The 24452-nt window shown below is 37.0% G+C and overlaps 1 protein-coding gene across 1 annotated transcript in view; it reads right to left on the bottom strand.

Annotated features, from left to right (window-relative positions):
• Positions 1 to 312: 312 nt before the first annotated feature.
• LOC142337103 (uncharacterized) overlaps positions 313 to 24452 on the bottom strand; it is a 107044-nt gene continuing 82904 nt past the window's right edge. Inside the window, exons 5-8 of the mRNA XM_075386186.1 lie at positions 5814 to 5927; positions 5711 to 5749; positions 5519 to 5647; positions 313 to 509 (exon numbers count right to left, since the gene is read on the bottom strand). Coding sequence (XP_075242301.1) covers positions 322 to 509; positions 5519 to 5647; positions 5711 to 5749; positions 5814 to 5927 — 470 coding nt within the window. The 3' untranslated portion in view covers positions 313 to 321. The remainder of the gene's footprint in view (positions 510 to 5518; positions 5648 to 5710; positions 5750 to 5813; positions 5928 to 24452) is intronic.

The raw sequence follows: 24452 nt of genomic DNA, 5'->3' as shown, positions 1-24452 counted from the left end.
CCGATTCCATCACCTCGACGGAGGTATTAATCACAACAGAGCCTTGTCATCGCGTCTCTAACAATCAATTTTGTTTGAACAACAAACTTTATATCGGAGTGAGAGCAACTGAAATCACTCAAAAATCAAGAAGAAGTGCGTGAAAAAGCCATTTGAGAAGTCAAATATTATTCTAGAAGAAAAGCGCAGAACGGTCAAGCAAAAAATTTGCATAAAAAAGACACGTTTACAATAACTGCTTCTCATTCGAGGGCAATTAAAAATCATTTATAGCCATATTGTACAGTGTCGCGGGGGAGGGAGGCAAGGTCTCTAAATCATCTAATATAGCCCACCTTCATAATCAAATTCATCAGCGCCTTCCGCCCCATCCTCTTCATCGCCCTCTTCGTCATCGTCATCCGAACCCTCCTCCCCTTCCTCATCAAGTCCAGAGGCATTGAAGTCCTCATCCTCATCAGTGTCATCCTCTCCCCCGCCTACTTTGTTCAAATTCTGCATAAGCTCACCTGCAATTGCAAAAAAAATCTGGCACGACTGACACTAGCAAATTCGCAACTTTTCCAATTTACAATCTAACTTCAAATCCTTCACCTGAGATCATCCTCAGAGCCCATTTTTTAACGGTATACATTTCCAGAATGGCTAATGTGACAAAACTGTAAACCAAAAAACTTCCGTTTTCGGCAATAACTGCGCATTGTGTTAATCCGATATCTATAGCCAACTTACGATAATATAACCGTTTATTGTTTTTATCCCCATTTCCATTAATTTATGTCAATGAAAAAAATAAACCGACTAATGTCGGAATTGCTCTCGAACGACAGGCGAAGGAATTTATTTCAGCGCTGTAGCCTAGATAAATTTTTCTTAATGGGTGCAAAAATAATTGACCACTCCGGGATTCGAGCCATGCACCTCCCTCTCTCTCACCAGAAGCACTGCCCACTCGCCTATCAGGCCCTTCTTGCTATGCTGCAATCGATTTTATATTAGCAACAATCTTTACTTCAGAGTGAGAACAATTGAGATCACTCAAAAATGAAGAACGGTCAAGCAAAAAATTTGCATGAAAAAGACCAACACGTTTACAATAATTGCCACGAACTGTTGAGAAACGATTCAGAATGGGATATTCAAATTTCAAATTATCAAAAAAATATTCCAACACTGATGCCTTTCAAGTAATATAGCCTTATAATTAAAACGCTTGGATGACTTCTAATCAACTTCATTGAGTTTACAATGAGTTGATATGTGAGTGCAGAACTGTGCAGATTGTGAGGTGTTATGTACGCTCAAAAACAAATCACGTGATTGACCAAAAACCTATACAGAATGCGGTAAAAAATGACGCCAAATACACATGCATCAGCAGGCAGAAGTCACGGATAAATTCGTACTTTAACTTCATGGCGCGTGATCAAATAGTCGTATAAAGAAAACCGGGCTGAGGACGAATTTAAAAACATAGCAGGACAAGTCCTGACAGACAATTCAAAGAATTTTCATTGACTAAACAGAAAAATAGACCTAGAACGGACAACGAATGGATTGGGAAAACCATTTAGAAAAAAAATCCGATCCAAAAAATCGAAAAAACAGTAAACATCAAAGTAAAATTGCCGCATGTGAACAAAAAACCACTAGCGAGAAAGCGAATTTTTGTTCAAACACCGTTTTCTCACTATACTTTAAACTTAGAGCAAAAAAATTTCACGCCGCAAAACCACTCGCTTTTTCGCTCTACTTCCTGTTTCGGCGTGACCAAAATCACTACTCCAATTTGACTTCAAAAATCATGAAAATGTGTGAACAGATCTTAAAAAAAAGACAGCGCCCCAATACAATTCAAATTCTTTGAATTGTAAAAAAGTAGGCAAGTCCTGAATTACAAACCAAAAATTAAACAAACTGAAGACGTGACTGACTGTCAGACTCAGATGAACAGCTTTTAGAGCATACACCAGTAAAAAAAATAAACAAAAATCAGAAGACCCCATCTCTTAGAGAAGTTTTTTTATGATTAAAAACTTTATCTGGATAGTTTTTATTCAGATATTAAGCAAAAGCTTACAATACAGAACCTAAGACAAAAACACTACCTGTGTAGAAAACAAATGAAACAAAGAAAAATGAAAACCGATAAAAAATGCGACAATCAGATTTCCCTAAAGTCTCTGAAGATAAGTTGCATCAAAGTCATCAAAAATGTAACAATAAAATTTCAGTTCTTCAGAAAATAAAAACTATCGCCTATTGGAAGGAATATAAACTTAAAGAAATGACTAAAAGTTAAGTTAAGACAAACTTTAAACAGGAATCACTTATTCTTGTCTCATTATAAAGCCATTGAGACCTGTCATTACTCAGGCCGAGATTAAGAGACTAAAAACAGAAAGATTAACAAGCACGGTTAAAACTCTGATTAAAATGCTATTCTTTAAAACCAAGATGATCTCAAAGTACAACCATTAGCTATTACTTGAAATCATGAAGACGCTGACTTTTGAGTGAATCACAAAGTCTATGACATGTCATTACTGAGATCAGGTAAAAGACAACAAGAGCGAGCATGCGTAATTTAAAAAAAAACACCGATAAACTTTTGCGAAATATTGTCAAAATCTTTAGCACGTTATATTGAAAAGAAAAGATTTCATCATGTCTCAGTAAAAAAACATTCAGAACTCAAAAATCACAATATTTGTTTTCAATAAGTTGCGTCAAAATTGTTGAAAAAATTAGAAATCAACTTAACCTACTAAAAAAAAGATTTACGTTTTAGTAGAGATCCAATGAGATCAGTCATCGTTGAGATTAAGGAACATGACAACAAGAAGAGCTATAAAAACCAGCAAAACTCAAAAAGTCGAACATAACCGTCTATCGTCGGAAGAATTGCTCTCAAATGACTAATGAGAACTCTAATCTATTGCAACCTGCTTCAGTCGGGAGGGGGATGTGACTAAAATTGCTAAAGGTGCTTCATTATTAGAGGTTATTATATACCAATAATAAAATTAAAAGTAAAAGAAATCACACCAATTTCGGTGCACTTTTCATTTGACTTAGTAGTGAACTGCCGCCAGTTCAGCTGACGGCTGGATCACGGAAAACGAAGAAATTCAAGTGAGCAAAAGTCACCTGAATAGTCAAATCGGTCAAGCGAAAACTGCATAAAAAAGACCAGCATGTTTACAATAAATGCTTCAAACTTCGTTCGAGACAATTAATAATTTTAGAAAATAAAGTTAAGTAGAAAAAATAGATTAGAAACCATTAGCTGTCGTTTCATTAATTCTAGAACACCCGTGCCACCTATTAAACGCATTCATGAAAAAACATAACCAAGTAATGCCGGGCGAATTGCTCTCAAACAATTGGAGAGCGGTGGGCATCGTTAGTAGCCAGCTGGGACTTAAGAATCTATCGGGTGGGTGTGAGCAGAGTGAGGGGGATGTCAACCGATGGGGGTTAAATTAAGAAATCGGTCCAGCAAAAAATCGCACAAAAACACCAGGACTAAAATAATAAAAAAGACACCAGGACTTAATCGTTTGAGGGCAATTAATAACAGTCAAAACATATGTCAAACTACAGCACTAGAAAAAAATTCCCCAAAAACCAAAAATTGTTTTCTCACTTCACTAAAGCAGTTATAAAACTATTGGCTTTTTGCTCCTTTTACTAATGTGACGTGACTACTTACATTATCAGTAGGCTTATTTGACTTTATTGAAATAACAGTTATGAGTCCAAAAAGTGTGAATATTTTAAAAAGCGCCCCACTACAAATCAAATTCTTCGAACTGGAAAAACCATAATGATACCAATAATACCCTTGCACTTGCTTCGCGGCTATTAAAAAGACTTACGAGAATGACAAAAATTTTCGCATATAACTGATTGCATTAAAAAACGTAATCACTGATTTTCCCATCTTGCAATGAAATCCCATACTTAGGAGATTATTTTTCCAGCAATCTCAGAGGAGAAAACCTCTTCCTTTTTGTAAATAATTTAAAACAATGATTTCATAGGAACAGCGATGTAAGTTAACACAATTTTAGGATCCCTTTTGTTAACTACTACTATTTGAGACCCAACAGCTCAAATTGTGAAGTGAGCAATTTATATCAGGCAAAACTCGAAAAGTCAAGAAGAAAAAATCAATATAATAGAGGAAAAATTTTGCATAAAAGTCACATACGACTACAATAATCGCTTAAGACATAATTAGGGACAAATTATCAAATTATCAAAAATAGCTGGCAGATTGTCAGAAAATAGCCGCAATAGACTCGTAAATCTGCACTCTCAAAAAAATAGAATAGGAAACAGACCAAGAAAATTTTTTAAATGTTCAGATGTTACATTTTATTAGGAATCTGTCAAACTTATTGCTGCTTCTAATAGCTGCTCTCAAATAATTTTCAATAAGAATGACACACACTCACTTGATCTTATCTCTTTGAATTAAAGTAAAGTCAATTTTAGAGTCAGGAAGTCATTTTTGAGAGTGAGGTAAGTCAAGTGTGACCAAAAACTTCATCACTCGAATGAACAAAAACTCGCCCCATTAAGAGTGAAAAATGACGTCACGCACGCAATTCAGTTGAAATTGCATGAACAAATGAACAAAAAACAGATTGGAAGTCGTTGTGACGTCATATGGTCGTAACAAAAATCTTGACAAAATAAAAAACATAGCAGGACAAGTCCTGACGTACAATTCAAAGAATTTTTATTGACTAAACAGAAAAATAGACCTAGAACGGACAACGAATGGATTGGGAAAACCATTTAGAAAAAAAATCCGATCCAAAAAATCGAAAAAACAGTAAACATCAAAGTAAAATTGCCGCATGTGAACAAAAAACCACTAGCGAGAAAGCGAATTTTTGTTCAAACACCGTTTTCTCACTATACTTTAAACTTAGAGCGAAAAAATTTCACGCCGCAAAACCACTCGCTTTTTCGCTCTACTTCCTCTTTCGGCGTGACCAAAATCACTACTCCAATTTGACTTCAAAATTCATGAAAATGTGTGAACAGATCTTAAAAAAAGACAGCGCCCCAATACAATTCAAATTCTTGACAAACAATTCAAAGACTTTTCATCGACTAAGCAAAAAACTAGACCTAGAACGGACTATGAGTGAATTGGGAAAACCATTTAGAAAAAAATCCGATTTAAGGACAAACCAATATATTTTAAAAACCCAAATCTGAAATCTGAGAAAACAGATATCCCTGATGAACAAAGTTACAAAAAATGTTTTGCCTGTTTTTAAATGAGCTGAGAAAAAGGTCGCATGTTTTTCCTAATCCGATGAGTAAAAATTGACAACCAAAAGCCAAATAAAAACCGGCCTAGTATATACCATTTCTTATCTAGGCTGTCAGGAAAAAAATCGATGAAGCCAGAGTTGTATTCCGAGGAACGAATCTCTAGGTAACACCTGTACGTGAAATATTAAAACGCAGTTGTTGGCTATAAAATAAGACGCACCAACGGTAGCTGTGGGTCCAGATGACTCACGCTCGGGATCTCTGCTGCTATTTTTCGGCTTCTTACTTCGAGATACGAATTCAGTTTCATCATCGCCGTTCACTTGGTCATGTGATCGCTTTTTGATACCTATAAGATGCAAATGTTCCTATTAACCATGAAAATCACAAAATAATTATCAGTAAATCGTACTTATGATTTCGTTTTCTTCGACATTTTCTTCAGCGTGTCCTAAAATAAACGATCGAAGACATAATTCTATCTCACCCGTGCCGTAAAACATTTATTAACTAACCATTCATGACAGATCTTTTAATTGCCACAGAATTGGTTAAGGCCTCATCAGTCAACGGTTCGTAAATGTAATACCCACTGAGACAAACTTCTGCATCCGTTTCAGTACTTACATCTAAAGAAAAGAACCAATAAATCTACGAAAAATTAGCAGCTAAAACAACGTTTTAACTTAACCAAGATCGTCATTTTCAGGAGACTAAAGAAACCTTATTAAAAATGTAAATGTAAATTGAACCGATTTTTTGAGCTACGCAGTAAATTGATTTGTAAATTGGCACAGCACTTACAAACGAGAAATTGAGTTTTGATAGCAAAGTTCTGAGTCACTTTAACTAATTGGCTTCTCAATGTCAATATCCTTTATGTAAAAAGAATCATTGTCAAAAGCATTTTGATATTGAGCAGCCAATTACTTACAAACTCTTATTGCAAAGGTGTTCCAATCCCTGTTTATATCTGCATTGATTTGCACAAAATCATTAAGAGTCACAAAAAGAGCATGGGTCGTTTACGTTCCGTTGTCTTTCGAAGTACTTTTACAAAAACTTTGAAGTGTTCTTTCCAAAATTAATTGGTTTAAGAAGTAAATATATGTGGAAGTGCGTCAATTCAATGTCCTATTGTCAGCGGCGGCTAATCTATACCCAAATGACATTCTCCTATATCTCAGCTGTCTATTGCAGCAATTTTGAGGGTGCTAACTATTTTGGGTTTTTCAGGCCTTTGTTTTAAAGCTTTTAAGTCAGGATGCTCGAAAGAGTTCTTTTGGCAGTTTTGAATCTATCTCCAGAAAAGAAATTTTTTTGCAGCAAATTTTTTATTCACGAGTCAACTAATTGAGCTGTAGCTATTGTTCTCTCTGTTGTGAGAGTAGCAATTAGATTAGAGCACAACATTTGGTGTTAAATATTTGTACGATATAAAGTAGGAGCATTGTACAATTTAATCTATATAATCCCGGATGTTTATGGGCGTGTGAATGGGTTAAGCTTTACTAACACTGACACTCCCACTTCTTCAAAAAAAAAACAAAGCATAGTTTTCGAAGTTCAGTTTCCAATGTCTTCTGATCTCGATTTATTTGCGATCAATTGTGATCCTGGTGAGGCACAGGCTGTTAGTTCAGTGTGCGAAGCAGCATCCATTGAAAAACATCAAAGGAATGTTGAGTGCGCGAGAGAGCTATGCAACTTTATTTCAAGTGGCAGAATGAGATCTGCCAGGTGACCCGTGATGAAACTGAGGGCGAGAGTGTGGGTGTGGGCATTCTTCGCGGGGATACTGATGAAGTTCAGCAGCCCCGACATGCAAGTAAGATTATTGAACCACGTATGGTTGTAGTAAAAGTGGCGTAGTTGTTGTTCAATGCATGAATTGTGAGTGCATGTTGTGTAGTTTGTTTTTCACAGCAGTTGGCAACGGAAATGAAAACGCTCTTGGATTTCCAGGACCGCTTTAGCCAGCAACGAAAAGATGAGGCCGGATTGGGTATTTCAGTCGTGGGTATGCGAGGGTGTGTATCCTCGTGACATCCATAGTTACCACCCGAGGCCACATCGCACTGAAAACCTGTCCGGCTTTTTCAACTTCTGTGTGTTTGGGGGCGAACGTCTCTATGATCCAAGCCTGTTAGTTGCCAACTCATACAATTACAGAGGGCCTCATGTCGATTCGAAACCCGTCGATTCGAAACCCATGCTGCCTGAGCTTGCCGTTCTTCTCAGTGGCGTGAAGCTCTGGATTGTAAGCCCAGACGTCAAGACAGACACGGCAGCATTCATCAGAGGGCTGCATTTGAACTAAATGTGCAGCTTCCTCAAACTAATTGCGCAATTAGTTCGTTTTGACAGTTTGTTTGTTCATCTGTTGACACTATGCAAGCATAGTGCGGTTGCTCATATTGGTTTTCAAATGTCATGCTTGTTCAGGGGCCAGCCGGGAAGGGATTCATATTTGTGATTCAACGGCCTGGTGACAAGCTCTATCTGCGAGAGATGGTTGGGCACGCTCTCCTCACTGTCAATGGTCGCCCTGGCATCGACTGTGGGATTGCACGGGTTAAGTTGGTTCGCTCTGTCTGTTAGTCGTGCTGGAGGGCACGATTATCAGCATCTGAAGAGGAAGCATGAGGAGGATCCCGTGAACAACCCGACAACTCCTGCTCCTAAGAGGAAATAAAAGTTTTGTGCAGCAAATTTTTTATTCACGAGTCAACTAATTGAGCTGTAGCTTTCGTTCTCTCTGTTGTGAGAGTAGCAATTAGATTAGAGCACAACATTTGGTGTTAAATATTTGTACAATATAAAGTAGGAGCATTGTACAATTTAACCTATATAATCCCCGATGTTTACGGGCGAGTGAATGAGTTAAGCTTTACTAACACTGACACTCCCACTTCTTCAAAAAAAAACAAAGCATAGTTTTCAAAGTTCAGTTTTCAATGTCTTCTGATCTCGATTTATTTGCGATCAATTGTGATGCTGGTGAGGCACCGGCTGTTAGTTCTGTGTGCGAACCAGCATCCGTTGAAAAACATCAAAGGAATGTTGAGTGGCCGAGAGAGCTATGCAACTTTTTTCAAGTGGCAGGATGTCTGCCAGGTGACCCGTGATGAAACTGAGGGCCAGAGTGTGGGTGTGGGCATTCTTCGCGGGGAGACTCTGATGAAGTTCAGCAGCCCCGACATGCAAGTAAGATTAATGAACCACGTATGGTTGTAGTAAAAGTGGCGTAGTTGTTGTTCAATGCATGAATTGTGAGTGCATGTTGTGTAGTTTGTTTTTCACAGCAGTTGGCAACGGAAATGAAAACGCTCTTGGATTTCCAGGACCGCTTTAGCCAGCAACGAAAAGATGAGGCCGGATTGGGTATTTCAGTCGTGGGTATGCGAGGGTGTGTATCCTCGTGACATCCATAGTTACCAACCGAGGCCACATCGCACTGAAAACCTGTCCGGCTTTTTCAACTTCTGTGTGTTTGGGGGCGAACGTCTCTATGATCCAAGCCTGTTAGTTGCCAACTCATACACTGACAGAGGGCCTCAAGTCGATTCGAAGCCCATGCTGCCTGAGCTTGCCGTTCTTCTCAGTGGCGTGAAGCTCTGGATTCTAAGCCCACACGTCAAGACAGACACGTCAGCATTCATCAGAGGGCTGCATTTGAACGAAATGTGCAGCTTCCTCAAAGTAATTGCGCAATTAGTTCGTTTTGACTGTTTGTTTGTTCATCTGTTGACACAATGCAAGCATAGTGCGGTTGCTCATCTTGGTTTTCAAATGTCATGCTTGTTCAGGGGCCAGCAGGGAAGGGATTCATATTCGTGATTCAACGGCCTGGTGACAAGCTCTATCTGCGAGAGATGGTTGGGCACGCTGTCCTCACTGTCAATGGTCTCCCTGGCATCGACTGTGGGATTGCAAGGGTTAAGTTGGTTCGCTCCGTCTGTTAGTCGTGCTGGAGGGCACGATTATTAGCATCGGAAGAGGAAGCACGAGGAGGATCCCGTGAACAAAACGGCAACTCCTGCTCCTAAGAGGAAGCCAAAGAAAAAGGCCCGGTTTGGAAGAACTCAGCGCCAAAAAAGTAAGCTCAATGACAAGTGGTATCAAATTTTACTGAATTTTTTCCCAAATACTATCGCATAACAAACAAACAATTCAAAGTCTAAAATATTAGGGTAGTTGCGATAATGCCCATACAGCACGAAGTAGAATGCTTAAAGTCTAAAATAAATTTGAGTTGAGTAGCTCAAATAACAAACTGAGGCTTTTGTCTTTCGAATTTTTTAGAAATTTTAATAAATAGCACAGAGTTCAGATAAAAAGTGAAATTAAACATAATACTGAGTCCTGAACTAAAGGCACTGACTGATCTACAGAGTCCCTGTGCTAACCTAGTGTACGCAAAGGTCCAGGAGGCAAAATGAAAGGCTAATAACTGTACGGATAATGGATCAGACATCTTAACCGCATAAAACGCCTGACTGCAGTCCAGTGTTGCAAAAACGCTTTTACCCGCTAAGTGTGCTCCGAAACCTTCCACGGTTGAAATCGGGAAGTCGTGAGAGTTGTAGTCATGGCGTATTAAGTGAGTAAAACGCCTAGTGTCAACTAATAATCGAAGTTTTCCGGATGGTTTGCGTTGCGCAAAAAGAGGGCTTCAATATTTGGAGTAGGGCAGTGTAGTAATAATCCCAAAGTATTGCATAATGGCTAAATCAGCAAGAATTTCCTCACGCAAATGACTTGCAGTTGGTGGGCTCTGAGTATATACTGGTCGCGTGTTTCAGGTGTTAGCTTGATCTTAAACTGGTCATTTCCACCGACATCATAATTATGTCTCGTAAAAACATCATGGAAACAAACTAAAAGCTCTTCGATCTTGTCTTTTTCTTGAACAGTCAGAATTAATTTTCCCACCGAAAATTTAAAATGAATTTTTTTCTACACTCAGGGTTTTTGTTGGTTCAAGTTTTTCTTGTTCTTTTAAGAAAATGATTGTTTCAAAAATTCTTGTGAATACCTGTTAATGCATCTAGATCTCCACAACTTTCTGATGTAGAAAACCAAAAAGTCTGTTGGGCACGGTAAACTATGCTGGGAATTGTCAACAAGCTCATTGATGTCGCTGCTGTCTATATTAAAGAGAGCGGGGTCAATTGCTTGCAAGTATTTTGCTTGTTTAGTTAAAATGGTAAATCGGGCGACTATTGCTCCTTTCGGTAGAGAAACTAATTTGGGGCTACATTTAAGAAAGCGATGATCGTTTTTGAAGCGTGGATTTCTGAAAAGGAGCTAGTCAGGCAAAGACCTGTTGATTTTCTGAAACGGGGATTAGGATCTACAATTCCAAATGTATCATCGGCTAAACTATTGTCAAAACAACTTTTGTAAAGTTTGTTCGAGTTTCGCCATTACGCTTTGTCAGTTCTGAAAATTGCAAAGAAATGTCAGGCATGTGTATTTTGTGTGATGCTTCATTTTGGGCAACAAAAAAATCTCTGTGAATACTTGATTAGCGAGAGTGAAGGTGATTTCAATTTGACCTAGAGTTTTCGCATGAGTTGCATTTGTCACTTTTACAACAGGAAAGGGGTTTGTATCAAGGTATTTAATACTCTGCGGTGCAGATAATTTGATTTTTTCAAGCATGGCCGGTGTAAGAGCTCTAGAAAAAGCACCAGAGTCAACTAAGAACTTTAGGGAAAGTAATTTAAGGGGATAAAAAATAGATTTGAAGAAAAGGGAGGCATGACAGCAGTTAGAAAAGGAGATTGTATATATGGCTGACCTAGTTTTTTTTGATGATTGAATGGCAATTGCGGGTTTCTCTCAGGACGAGGTTTGGACAAGCAAAACTGCAATGTGTCTGTATTTTCCACAATTGCTGCAAAATTTCTGGTTTCTGGTGGGTATTGTACTAGACCAATGTCCTGCGTAAGATCTTGGATAGCCTGATGTTTAGTAGCATTGTGCTTGCATTCCAGCGTCATCAGATGTCGCTGACTGTTGGCCATGTGACTGATAGCCATAATTCGGGTAGAATGGTTGTTGATGTCCTGTTGTTGGATATCCCGTCTTTGAGAGCCTGGTGCATTGTGACTCTTACTATTTGGATACCAACTTCGTTGTTGGGAGGGTTGTTGCATCTGCCAGCTTTTGTTAAACTGATAGCGTGGATTGTATCGCTGTTTTGGGTAAAACCCAGCGCTGCCTCGATAGAAATTATACGGCTGTCTAAAATTACTAATGGAAGCATTAGGGTGTTTATTTTGACTTTTATGCTCTTCTAGCGACTTCGCTAATTTATCTGTTGTTTCTTTCAGCTGTTTGCTTTTTATTTAGAGCAGTCATGCTCTGGATAATTAAGTGATTTGTGAGGCTGAAATTTCACTAAATGCCATTCCACCATCATCGTCAGGGTATTGCTCTTCAAGCATCGCCCTTCTAGATGCACGTTCACATAAGTCTTCCCCAGTGTTGCGGTCAGGAAGAGTAATACTTTTTAAGCTTATCTGGCAAACCATTTATATAGTTCTCCTTTACCCTTCCAACTCGCTCATTAGAACGATCTTCACCAGCAACTGCTGGCTCGGCACCAGCGGCAGCTCTTGCAGGTATATTTGGGAAAGCAAGACTAGCCAGACGTTGTAATTCTGTTAAAAAATCGTGAAGAATTTCCTCCGATGGCTTCAGTTTTTTGTTTTCAAATGGGAAGTTTATAGTTCTATTCTATCAGGATTTACATAGCGGTTTCTCAATGCTTCTAGTGCTCGATTCAAGTCTTCGCGTACGGCCTATGTAAGCTGGTCACAAAAAACTAAGGCATTACCATTAAGATGAAGATGCAGGTAGCGATGTTGTTGATCCTCGTCCATTGCTGCCAATCCAATGCAACTTCGAAGTTGTCGTTCAAATTAACTAACGTTATCTTTCTCTGATCCAGAAAAGGGTGTCAAATTGACAAAAGGTTGCAACTGCGCCATAGTTTACAACAAGAGATTGCAGAGTTTTACGATTTAAATATCAATTCCAATTGGAGTCAATTTTAGTTTTAAGAGAAAATCTCTTGACTCAAACCTGCCAAAAACACTCCTGTCACCACGTCAGCGGCGGCCTAGCTATACCCATATGACATTCTCCTATATCTCAGTTATCTATTGGAGCAATTTTGAAGGTACTAACTATTTTGGGTTTCTCAGGCTTTTGTTTTAAAGCTTTTAAGTCAGGATGCTCGAAAGAGTTCTTTTGGCAGTTTTGAATCTATCTCCAGAAATGAAAGTTTTGTGCAGCAAATTTTTTATTCACGAGTCAACTAACAGAGCTGTAGCTATCGTTCTCTCTGTTGTGAGAGTAGCAACTCGATTAGAGCACAACATTTGATGTTAAATATTTGCACGAGATAAAGAGTATTGTACAATTTAATCTATATAATCCCGGATGTTTATGGGCGTGAGAACGAGTTAAGCTTTACTAACAATGGGTTAAATGCACGCGCATGGATTGTACAAATATGTTTAAGCATGACACGAATGCATATGAGGGACATGACACGTATGTCGTAAAACAAAATCTGTAGCTCCGCTTCGCATTGAACTTATTAAATAGCCTCAGGTAATTTGCAATTAAAGGGCACCCTTGTTTGCCTTTTCTCTGTTTTTGTATTAACTTTGAAGATATCAGGCTTTCAAGAAGTCTGGGTCAAATAATCTATTGATTGCCGGCTCCGAAGCGAGAGAATTGAAATTCGCGAAAAACAACGAACGACGTCTACATCTACGAAGTACCATCAAACGGTTCAGCTGATATCTCCCGCAATTCGACCAAACTAGCAGATGCTTGTGCGCGCCAGAGGATTCGGTCTTTGTTCTAAGAATTACCCCTCGTAGAAGTTAACCAAAACGAGCATCAAACGTTCAAACTTTAATGCTAAAATAAGGAAAGTTATTAATTCGGTCGTTGCAAATACCGTCCATTCTCAAGCAGGCTTTACAGCGAATACAGCGGCCACGACTCAGTCCTTATAAGCGCTGAATGTTGTAGAAGTATTGAGTTAAATCTTGAATACCGATTTGCTCAACCATAAGAGCAACACGTCACCGATACAGAAGAACAAAAACACCTTACGCGTGTCCGTCCGTACAAACCCTACAGTTGCCGCTATCAAATAAGTATCCATAGTTCTCTTAATAGGTTGAATAGGCTGCTGTTCCTACATTAGACGAAATAAGCAACTGCAGGTCTCCTCTAGAAGGTACCATAGACTGATTCTCTGGTATTTTCTTTGAAAGGTCTGCTCTATTCGTTATCTCAATCACGAAAAGTCGGCGATACAAAATAGTACGATAATTCAAACCGTGTCGCGGCGAAAAACAGGGAACATCATAACTTCAGAAGATCAAGGACGCCCTCCATTTTAACATTAAAAAGAAGACCTTGGCGTGAGTGAAAAACTGAAGTCATTGAGGAAAAGACTGGCCGATCTAGTCGACAAGAAAGTTGGACAAGCTATGGAATCAACGCATGGGGAAGTTGAAAAACACTCAGTAAATGTATCCACATAAAATTACCGTTCTCCATTAGCTGATAAAAATGAATTGAGAAAGAGATCACAATGTACATCAATGGTTTCGTGAACGAGGCATTCCAAGAGCTCTGACCAAAACAAAAGCTGGAAAGCTAGTTACTGTGAAAAAAAGCACTCATCAAAAATTTGTCGGAAACTTGTATAACTCCGACATCAAACCTAGTGTGACTGGGAAACTTCATCAACAAGAGGAAAAAATACCGAGCACAAAATTTTTATTCAGTAAAAAGCGACCACAAAGCAACGCTATTTCTGGTGTGGTGAGAACGTAGAGATCAGAGGGAAATCCTTGTCGAGAAAATCTTTTATATGCTACCTTCCATGTCCCATGAAAACGCGAACAATTAATGAAATTGCGAAAGGGGCGTGATCAGCCAACGTTCTCTTAGAGAAAAATTAAAAACCAGAAAAATCGAATTGTTCAATGACGGTGTCAAGGTATACCTCAATAAGTGTCTAAAAGAACATGACTACGTTTCTCTAGCGTGTTATAGCCAAAGAAATGTGGCGTTATTAATATAGACATTAGAACAAAGTTATTAAACGCTGTTCGTTAATCAACAGACTCATGACGGACGAGAATTCGCATGGGGTAGAATGATAGCCGCTACCAGCAGTTTCATTTTATCAGAACAACTCATTGCACCGCGAAGGCATACCTGAATTGCTTTCGGCTAATTTTGCACTCGTGGAATTCGGTTAAGCTAAATTGCGTAATTCAAGCTGCATTCCTTGTAGCCTGAATTCAGCAAAAATGGATTTTCCTTATTTTCTGGCACTGCGTTACGTTCAAAAACGCAAATTAGTTACCAAATCCAGAAACATAGTTCCACAATTTGGTATCCAAATTACACAATATTAAAATCCACTATGTCTGTTACAAAATTCCACGGCTGTGCAGCTAATAATACACTCAATTGCACTTAATAGGATTAAATAGTTGCTAACACTGGATATCAAATTAGAAGTAACTAATTTATTTCATAATTTTGAGCTGAGAGAATTTTCGGCAAAAACTTTTTGAATTTAGTAAGCTAAATTCGATTTAAGGAATTCCGTTAAACTTGAAAACTGAATTCAAGCTACCTATGATAAAAACTCCAACACTGTGATAAAAAAACACTAACTGTCCCAAATTGAAAGCTGCTACATTTAGAAAAGACACTATATTTGCTCATTAAGTTCAAAATTCAAGCTGCACAATATTTAATGGAATTTTTACAAGTATCGCCACTTTTACGAAAAATTTATTTCAGAAGATTTCTTCAAAATAAAGAGAGGTTCTACAGACGAAGAGCAATAGCAACCGAACACAAGCAGCCTATACTGAATAATATGTTCAAGGCTACTTAAAAAAATACGGAAGCGGATGGATGTGTGGGACAGTTTCGTAACTATGATATTACGAGACAACTTGGTCAATATGGATACTAAGACACTTGAAAGCTGGTTTAATTTGAAAACCATTTAATTTGAAAAATAAATGTACACCTTATAATACAAGCACACCTTATATTTATCAGATTAAGATTAAGTTTAGTAGTATTAAGCCAATTATTGATGTCTGCCAGATAGTCTTGAACGTCACTGAGTTTACAATTGGAGGACATGAGATTTGTATCATCAGCGAAAAGAAGAACTTCCAAGGTGCAACATACACGATATTAGGAATAGTTATGGACCGAGAATGGGTCTTTCAAGCCAAAAGAAGAAAAAATGCTGCAACACGCTGCAGTCTATTCTTTTGATATGATTTCAACTTATATCAAATTTCAAGCAAAATATTTTGATAAATTATCTACAATATCTGGTTTAATGTGTCAAACGCCTTTTTTGAATCAAAGAAGAATTGATCGCTTTCGCACTCGAAGTCCTTATCTTATCTGTCAATTCCATCGCCGCATCAGCTGTTCAGTGCTTAGATCGGAAACCAAACAGCTGGTTGTAAAAAAACAAACTTTCAAAACCATTGTACGTTCTATTGTACAACACTCGTTCAAATATTTTCCACTTGACAGTTAAAAGCGAGATAAGTCGATAATTAGTGCTATCAATCTTAGGTCCGCTTTACTCGCACGCGAAAAACACCTTCCTGAAAAGAATTTACTGTTACAAAATTCGCACAAAAGCATCTCGAAACAAAAGTAATACTATTGCTTATGAAGTCATCTCCAGCAGATAACTTATGAGACAAATAATTAAATATTTCTCTGCACTCTATACTGAAAATAAATAACGTGGATTGATTTGTCTAAGTCAGGCAAAACTGTAACTTTAACTGGAGGAATATATTCATTTAAATGCCTCGCAATGCTGGTGAAATCATGATTGAATGCATCGGCTATTTCAGTATTTTTGTCAGTATATAATTCAGAGCAATGACAGAACTGGTATCCCTATCTTTGATTTACTTCTTCCACTATACTTTTTAAGAAGTTTACACGTTTCTCTTGAGTCTCCCATGAATAATTGGAACTCATTCCAGTAGAACTGCTTCTTTGCTTTCGTAACCTGGTCCTCAAAAGATTTCCAGATTTTTAGGAAAAAGTTACGTTTCTCGTTGTTATCTTCATCACGCTTCCATTCAATGCGAGCCTTATTTTGCAAAACCTTCAGGTTTCTCGAGTGAATCTCATATCATTTCGGTTTGCTATAATGGAAATTTTCAGAGATATTCCTGATGGAAGCAAAATAATTTAGTTTATAAAATATTAATAATGTTATATAAAATTTACTATTAATCAAAGCCAAATCTGAAACGATTGCATATAATTTCCGGATGAAGAAGCTTTATCTTGTGCTCAAAAACCTTTTGGTATAAGTGATCAATACAGGTGGCTGAAAAATGGTTTTCTAACGCGAGCGGGAATTCGTTAGTAGTTCAAAACTACTTGAAATTGCATTATATTTCCAAATATGCAAATTACTTTCCAAAGTGCTGACGTTGAAGACACCACATAAAATCAAAGTCTAAGCGCTTGCAACATTGTCCAGAAACTTTCAAGTTATAGAAAAGTTCTCTTATTTGCTCTTGCCTTATTGTAAATCAAGCAAAATTTATTGTAATCAATTAATGCTGATTCTGCAGGATTTTCCTTATTTTCTGGCACTGCGTTACGTTCAAAAACGCAAATTAGTTACCAAATCCAGAAACATAGTTCCACGATTTGGTATCCAAATTACACAAAAATAAAATCTACTATGTCTGTTACTAAATTCCACGGCTGTGCAGCTAATAATACACTCAATTGCACTTAATAGGATTAAATAGTGGCTAACACTGGATATCAAATTAGAAGTAACTAATTTATTTCATAATTTTGAGCTAAGGGAATTTTCGGCAAAAACTTTTTGAATTTAGTTAGCTAAATTCGATTTAAGAAGGAATTCCGTTAAACTTAAAAACTGAATTCAAGCTACCTATGATAAAAACTCCAACACTGTGATAAAAAAAAACACTAACTGTCCCAAATTGAAAGCTGCTACATTTAGAAAAGACACTATATTTGCTCATTAAGTTCAAAATTCAAGCTGCACAATATTTAATGGAATTTTTACAAGTATCGCCACTTTTACGAAAAATTTATTTCAGAAGATTTCTTCAAAACAAAGAGAGGTTCTACAGACGAAGAGCAATAGCAACCGAACACAAGCAACCTATACTGAATAATATGTTCAAGGCTACTTAAAAAAATACGGAAGCGGATGGATGTGTGGGACAGTTTCGTAACTATGATATTACGAGACAACTTGGTCAATATGAATACTAAGACACTTGAAAGCTGGTTTAATTTGATGAAAACCATTTAATTTGAAAAATAAATGTACACCTTATAATACAAGCACACCTTATATTTATCAGATTAAGATTAAATTTATTACTATTAAGCCAATTTTTGATGGCTACCAGATAGTCTTGAATGTCACTGAGTTAACAATTGGAGGACATGAGATTTGTATCATAGGAATAGTTATGGACCTAGAATGGAGCCTTTGGAGTCTTTCCAGCGAATAACAAAAAAAATGCTGCAACACGCTGCAGTTTATTCGTTTGATTTGATTTCAACTTATAGCAAATTTCGATCAAAAAATTTTGATAAATTATTTGAAATATCTGGTTTAATGTGTCAAACGCCTTTTTTGAATCAAAGAAGAATTGATCGCTTTCGCACTCGAAGTCCTTATCTTATCTGTCAATTCCATCGCCGCATCAGCTGTTCAGTGCTTAGATCGGAAACCAAACAGCTGGTTGTAAAAAAACAAGAAACTTTCAAAACCATTGTACGTTCTATTGTACAACACTCGTTCAAATATTTTCCACTTGACAGTTAAAAGCGAGATAAGTCGATAATTAGTGCTATCAATCTTAGGTCCGCTTTACTCGCACGCGAAAAACACCTTCCTGAAAAGAATTAACTGTTACAAAATTCGCACAAAAGCATCTCGAAACAAAAGTAATACTATTGCTTATGAAGTCATCTCCAGCAGATAACTTATGAGACAAATAATTAAATATTTCTCTGCACTCTATACTGAAAATAAATAACGTGGATTGATTTGTCTAAGTCAGGCAAAACTGTAACTTTAACTGGAGGAATATATTCATTTAAATGCCTCGCAATGCTGGTGAAATCATGATTGAATGCATCGGCTATTTCAGTATTTTTGTCAGTATATAATTCAGAGCAATGACAGAACTGGTATCCCTATCTTTGATTTACTTCTTCCACTTTTCTTTTTTAAGAAGTTTACACGTTTCTCTTGAGTCTCCCATAAATGATTTGCACAAATTCCAGTAGAACTGCTTCTTTGCTTTCGTAACCTGGTCCTCAAAGGATTTCCAGATTTTTAGGAAAAAGTTACGTTTCTCGTTGTTATCTTCATCACGCTTCCATTCAATGCGAGCCTTATTTTGCAAAACCTTCAGGTTTCTCGAGTGAATCTCATATCATTTCGGTTTGCTATAATGGAAATTTTCAGAGATATTCCTGATGGAAGCAATATAATTTAGTTTATAAAATATTAATAATGTTATATAAAATTTACTATTAATCAAAGCCAAATCTGAAACGATTGCACATAATTTCCGGATGAAGAAGCTTTATCTTGGGCTCAAAAAACTTTTGGTATAAGTGATCAATACAGGTGGCTGAAAAATGGTTTTCTAACGCGAGCGGGAATTCGTTAGTAGTTAAAAACTACTTGAAATTGCATTATATTTCCTAATATGCAAATTACTTTCCAAAGTGCTGACGTTGAAGTCACCACATAAAATCAAAGTCTAAGCGCTTGCAACATTGTCCAGAAACTTTCAAGTTATAGAAAAGTTCTCTTATTTGCTCTTGCCTTATTATAAATCAAGCAAAATTTATTGTAATCAGTTAATGCTGATTCTGCAGGATTTTCCTTATTTTCTGGCGCTGCGTTACGTTCAAAAACGGAAATTAGTTACCAAATCCAGAAACTCAGTTCCACGATTTGGTATCCAAATTACACAATAATAAAATCCACTATGTCTGTTACTGAATTCCACGGCTGTGCAGCTAATACTACACTCAATTGCACTTAATAGGATTAAATAGTTGCTAACACTGGATATAAAAACAGAATTCAAGCTACCTATGATAAAAACTCTAACACTGTGATAAAAAAAACACTAACTGTCCCAAATTGAAAGCTGCAACATTTAGAAAAGACACTATATTTGCTCACTAAGTTCAAAATTCAAGCTGCACAATATTTAATGGAATTTTTACAAGTATCGCCACTTTTACGAAAAATTTATTTCAGAAGATTTCTTCAAAGCAAAGAGAGGTTCTACAGACGATGAGCAACAGCAACCGAACACAAGCAGCCTATACTGAATAATATGTTCAAGGCTACTTAAAAAAATACGGAAGCGGATGGATCTGTGGGACAGTTTCGTAACTATGATATTACGAGACAACTTTGTCAATATGGATACTAAGACACTTGCAATCTGGTTTAATTTGAAAACCATTTAATTTGAAAAATAAATGTACACCTTATAATACAAGCACACCTTATATTTATCAGATTAAGATTAAATTTATTACTATTAAGCCAATTTTTGATGGCTACCAGATAGTCTTGAATGTCACTGAGTTAACAATTGGAGGACATGAGATTTGTATCATAGGAATAGTTATGGACCTAGAATGGAGCCTTTGGAGTCTTTCCAGCGAAAAAAAAATGCTGCAACACGCTGCAGTCTATTCGTTTGATATGATTTCAACTTATAGCAAACTTCAAACAAAATATTTTGATAAATTATTTAAAATATCTGGTTTAAGGTTTTAAACGCCTTTTTAAATCCAGGAAGTAGTGATCGTTTTCGCACTCGAAGTCCTTATCTTATCTGTCAATTCCATAACCGCATCAGCTGTTCAATGCTTAGATCGGAAACCAAACTGCTGGTTGTAAAAAAACGAGAAATTTTCAAAAGGATTGTACGTTCTATTGTACAACACTCGTTCAAGTATTTTCCTCTAGACAGTTAAAAGCGAGATAAGTCGATAATTAGTGATATCAATCTTTGGTCCGCTTTACTCGCACGCGAAAAACACCTTCCTGAAAAGAAGAATTAACTGTTACAAAATTCGCACAAAAGCATCTCGAAACAAAAGTAATACTATTGCTTATGAAGTCATCTCCAGCAGATAACTTATGAGACAAATAATTAAATATTTCTCTGCACTCTTTACTGAAATTAAATAACGTGGATTGATTTGTCTAAGTCAGGCAAAACTGTAACTTTAACTGGCGGAATTTATTCATTTATATGCCTCGCAATGCTGGTGAAATCATGATTGAATGCATCGGCTATTTCAGTATTTTTTGTCAGTATATAATTCAGGGCAATTTGACAGAACTGGTATCCCTATCTTTGATTTACTTCTTCCACTTTTCTTTTTTAAGAAGTTTACACGTTTCTCTTGAGTCTCCCATAAATGATTTGAACAAATTCCAGTAGAACTGCTTCTTTGCTTTCGTAACCTGGTCCTCAAAGGATTTCCAGATTTTTAGGAAAAAGTTACGTTTCTCGTTGTTATTTTCATCACGCTTCCATTCAATGCGAGCCTTATTTTGCAAAACCTTCAGGTTTCTCGAGTGAATCTCATATCATTTCGGTTTGCTATAATGGAAATTTTCAGAGATACTCCTGATGGAAGCAAAATAATTTAGTTTATAAAATATTAATAATGTTATATAAAATTTACTATTAATCAAAGCCAAATCTGAAACGATTGCATATAATTTCCGGATGAAGAAGCTTTATCTTGGGCTCAAAAACCTTTTGGTATAAGTGATCAATACAGGTGGCTGAAAAATGGTTTTCTAACGCGGGTGGGAATTCGTTAGTAGTTAAAAACTACTTGAAATCGCATAATATTTCCTAATATGCAAATTACTTTCCAAAGTGCTGACGTTGAAGTCACCACATAAAATCAAAGTCTACGCACTTGCAACATTTTCCAGAAACTTTCAAGTTATAGAAATGTTCTCTTATTTGCTCTTGCCTTATTGTAAATCATGAAATGTTTATTGTAATCAATTAATGCTGATTCTGCTGTTAAGCCGTCTTCAAAGTCTACTCTATTATTATTATTATCATTATTATTGGTTTAAGCACCATTTAAAATCTCAACAGTGCAGGAAAATTAGAACAGATAAGTTTTGAGTTTTCGCCTGACTAAAATTCTATTACACATAGAAGCTGCAGGTACTCAAGAAACGAATTGAGGCTAGCTTCAAGACATTCTTTAAAGAAGTACACTGTGAACAACTTTCATCAAAATCAAAACTTTTAACTGCTCCACCTTACTGAGAGAAATATCAATAAACACACAAAAAATAAAAAAAAGTAACTTAAAAAAAACTAAAGTCCAAATATGCACTTAACTAAACCTTTGTTTTGAAGGATATATTAGTACTTAACATTATGATAAAACCTCTTTAACAGTCTCAAATTGAAAGCCGCAATATTTTCAGGAGAAATTACTTTAGCTCAATAAGGCAAGAAGTCAAGCTGCACGATAATAAATAGAATTTTTACAAGTATCGCAACATTCACGAAAAAATTGATTTCATTTTTCTCTGCAGAAGAAAGATAGGTTTTAGAGAAGACGAGGAACAACAACCGTACACAAGGGACCCATACTGAATAACATGTTCAATATTACTTAAAAACGGAAAAAGTTGGACTCGTGGGACAAGGTCGTAACTTTGATGAAATGCAGCTGCTTTCCGAGTCTCAATTTAACAAGGCCAGCATGCTCTTGATGAAACGTTTGTCAATAAGTATACGGAGACTCTTGCACGCTCGTTTAATTTAAAAACATTGATTTAATTTGGAGTTACAGTTACACGCACACATTATATTTACCATATTATGTTTATTAGCATTAAGCCAAGTTTTGATGGCTACCAGATAGTCTTGAACGAAAATGAGTTTACAATTGGAGGACATAAGATTTGTACCATCAGCGAAAAGAAGATATTCCAAGGTGCAACATGCACGATATTCCAAGGTGCATTTGATAAATTATCTACAATATCTGGTTTAATGTGTAAAACGCCTTTTTTGAATCAAAGAAGAATTGATCGCTTTCGCACTCGAAGTCCTTATCTTATCTGTCAGTTCCATCGCCGCATCAGCTGTTCAGTGCTTAGATCGGAAACCAAACAGCTGGTTGTAAAAAAACAAGAAACTTTCAAAACCATTGTACGTTCTATTGTACAACACTCGTTCAAATATTTGCCTCTTGACAGTTAAAAGCGAGATAAGTCAATAATTCGTGATATCAATCTTACATCCTTTTTTACAAAGTGGATAAATTTTACCAGATTTAGTCGCTTGCGAAAAACGCCTTCCTGAATTGAGTTGTTAACTATGTAACAAAATTGGTCAACTATGCAACAAAAACATCTCTAGGCAATAGTTATACTATTGCTTATATAGTCATCTCAGCAGATAATTTGAGACAAATAATCAAATATTTCTCTGCAGTCTTGCTAAAATCAAATCACGTGGATTGATTTCTCTTATTCAGGCAAAATTTTAATTTTAACTGGCAGAATAGATTCATTCATATACCTCGCAATGCTGGTGAATTGATTGAATGCTTCGGGTATTTCAGTATTTTTTTGTCAGTATATAATTGAGGGCAAATTGAAAGAACTGGTATGATGTATGATTATTTTTGATATACTTCTTCCACTATACTTTTTAAGAAGTTTACACGTTTCTCTCTCCCATAAATGATTTGAACTTATTCCAATAGAACTGCTTCTTTGCTTATGTAACCTAGATATCGTCATTCACATAACATGCTTCTTCTTTAAACCAAACATGTGTTGATCGTTCATTCATCGAAACAAAGGGGAAGTGGAGGGTGCTGTGGGGGTGGCCACACTCTAGACCCTTCACACCATGAAATTATATCTTCAAAACAGTTTTCCTGGATCGCATAGAGTCTAGTGAGCGCAAAAGCGCAGTCTAGTGAGCGCAACTTATTAAATAGATGGGATTAATGCTAAAGGAAAACAATGGTCTACCTGGTTGGAGCCAGATGTCTCGCCAATCTGACAAGAACTTTGGATCCCAAGGACAAGCACCGATTTCAACGACTCTCCTACTCGAAGCCTGGCCTCTCAATCAACCCCAGAGCGAAGGACAAATACAAGACAGTGCAACACCTGTTTCAAAACAAAATTGTCCTCCCAAATCGAAAACGAAGTCATCTGGCACGACGTGATCAACAATAGCATCACCACCCACAGAAGAAACAACCGACCCCTCTCCCCCGAGCAACTGATCGAAACCCTCAAGAAGCTCAACTCAAACGGGCAGATTAAGGCCAGAGTCTACACCCGCCGAGCTGGTACCCCTGACTTATCTATCGATCTCCGACAAACTGGCATCCTCATTCTAGAAGCTGCCAAAAACCTGAGCTCAAGAAGAAAACAGGCAAATTTCGAATATCTTTACCAGCTGACCCAGGTACACACCGAAATCCCCATCGATCTCAAGTTGGTCACCACTGTGCTCTAAAACTCTCAAAATCTTCGAAAGCTGATCAAGAAGAAGCGATGGAAGAAGCCGGCAAAGAAACCGAACAAACGCCAAAAGGGCAGCAAGAAGCGGGAAAGAAAGAAAGCAGAATCAGAACAGCAAGAGTAAACAGAGTAAGTCACCGTTTTTCTGATTTTTTTCTTTTCTTTTTTCTGCTTAGTGAATCTGGAGGTCTTGTTATCTCAGGATCGCAATCAGAAATTAGTAAGGAAACCTTAGTAATAGTACTTACCCTAAACCACACTTCCTGTGAAACCGGAGACATTTATTGTCTTAGGATCGCGGAATTGTGTAATTGTTTAATCTCCTATCAAACCCTTTGAATCCAGGAGCAATTAGCTTGGTTTGGAATCACGGATCTGTGTTGGAAAGTCACCCCCTCGGTTAAGGTATAAACCCGTCAGTGAATCCAGAGGTTTCAATTTGTTACCTCGGAATTGCGACTGGTTTATAAAA

The sequence above is a fragment of the Convolutriloba macropyga genome, chromosome 3, assembly GCF_964194025.1.
Source record: "Convolutriloba macropyga chromosome 3, txConMacr16.3, whole genome shotgun sequence".
NCBI classification, from domain to species: Eukaryota; Metazoa; Xenacoelomorpha; order Acoela; family Convolutidae; genus Convolutriloba; species Convolutriloba macropyga.
The sequence above is the reverse complement of the archived record's forward strand: the minus strand, read 5'-3'. Positions and strand labels throughout refer to the sequence as shown.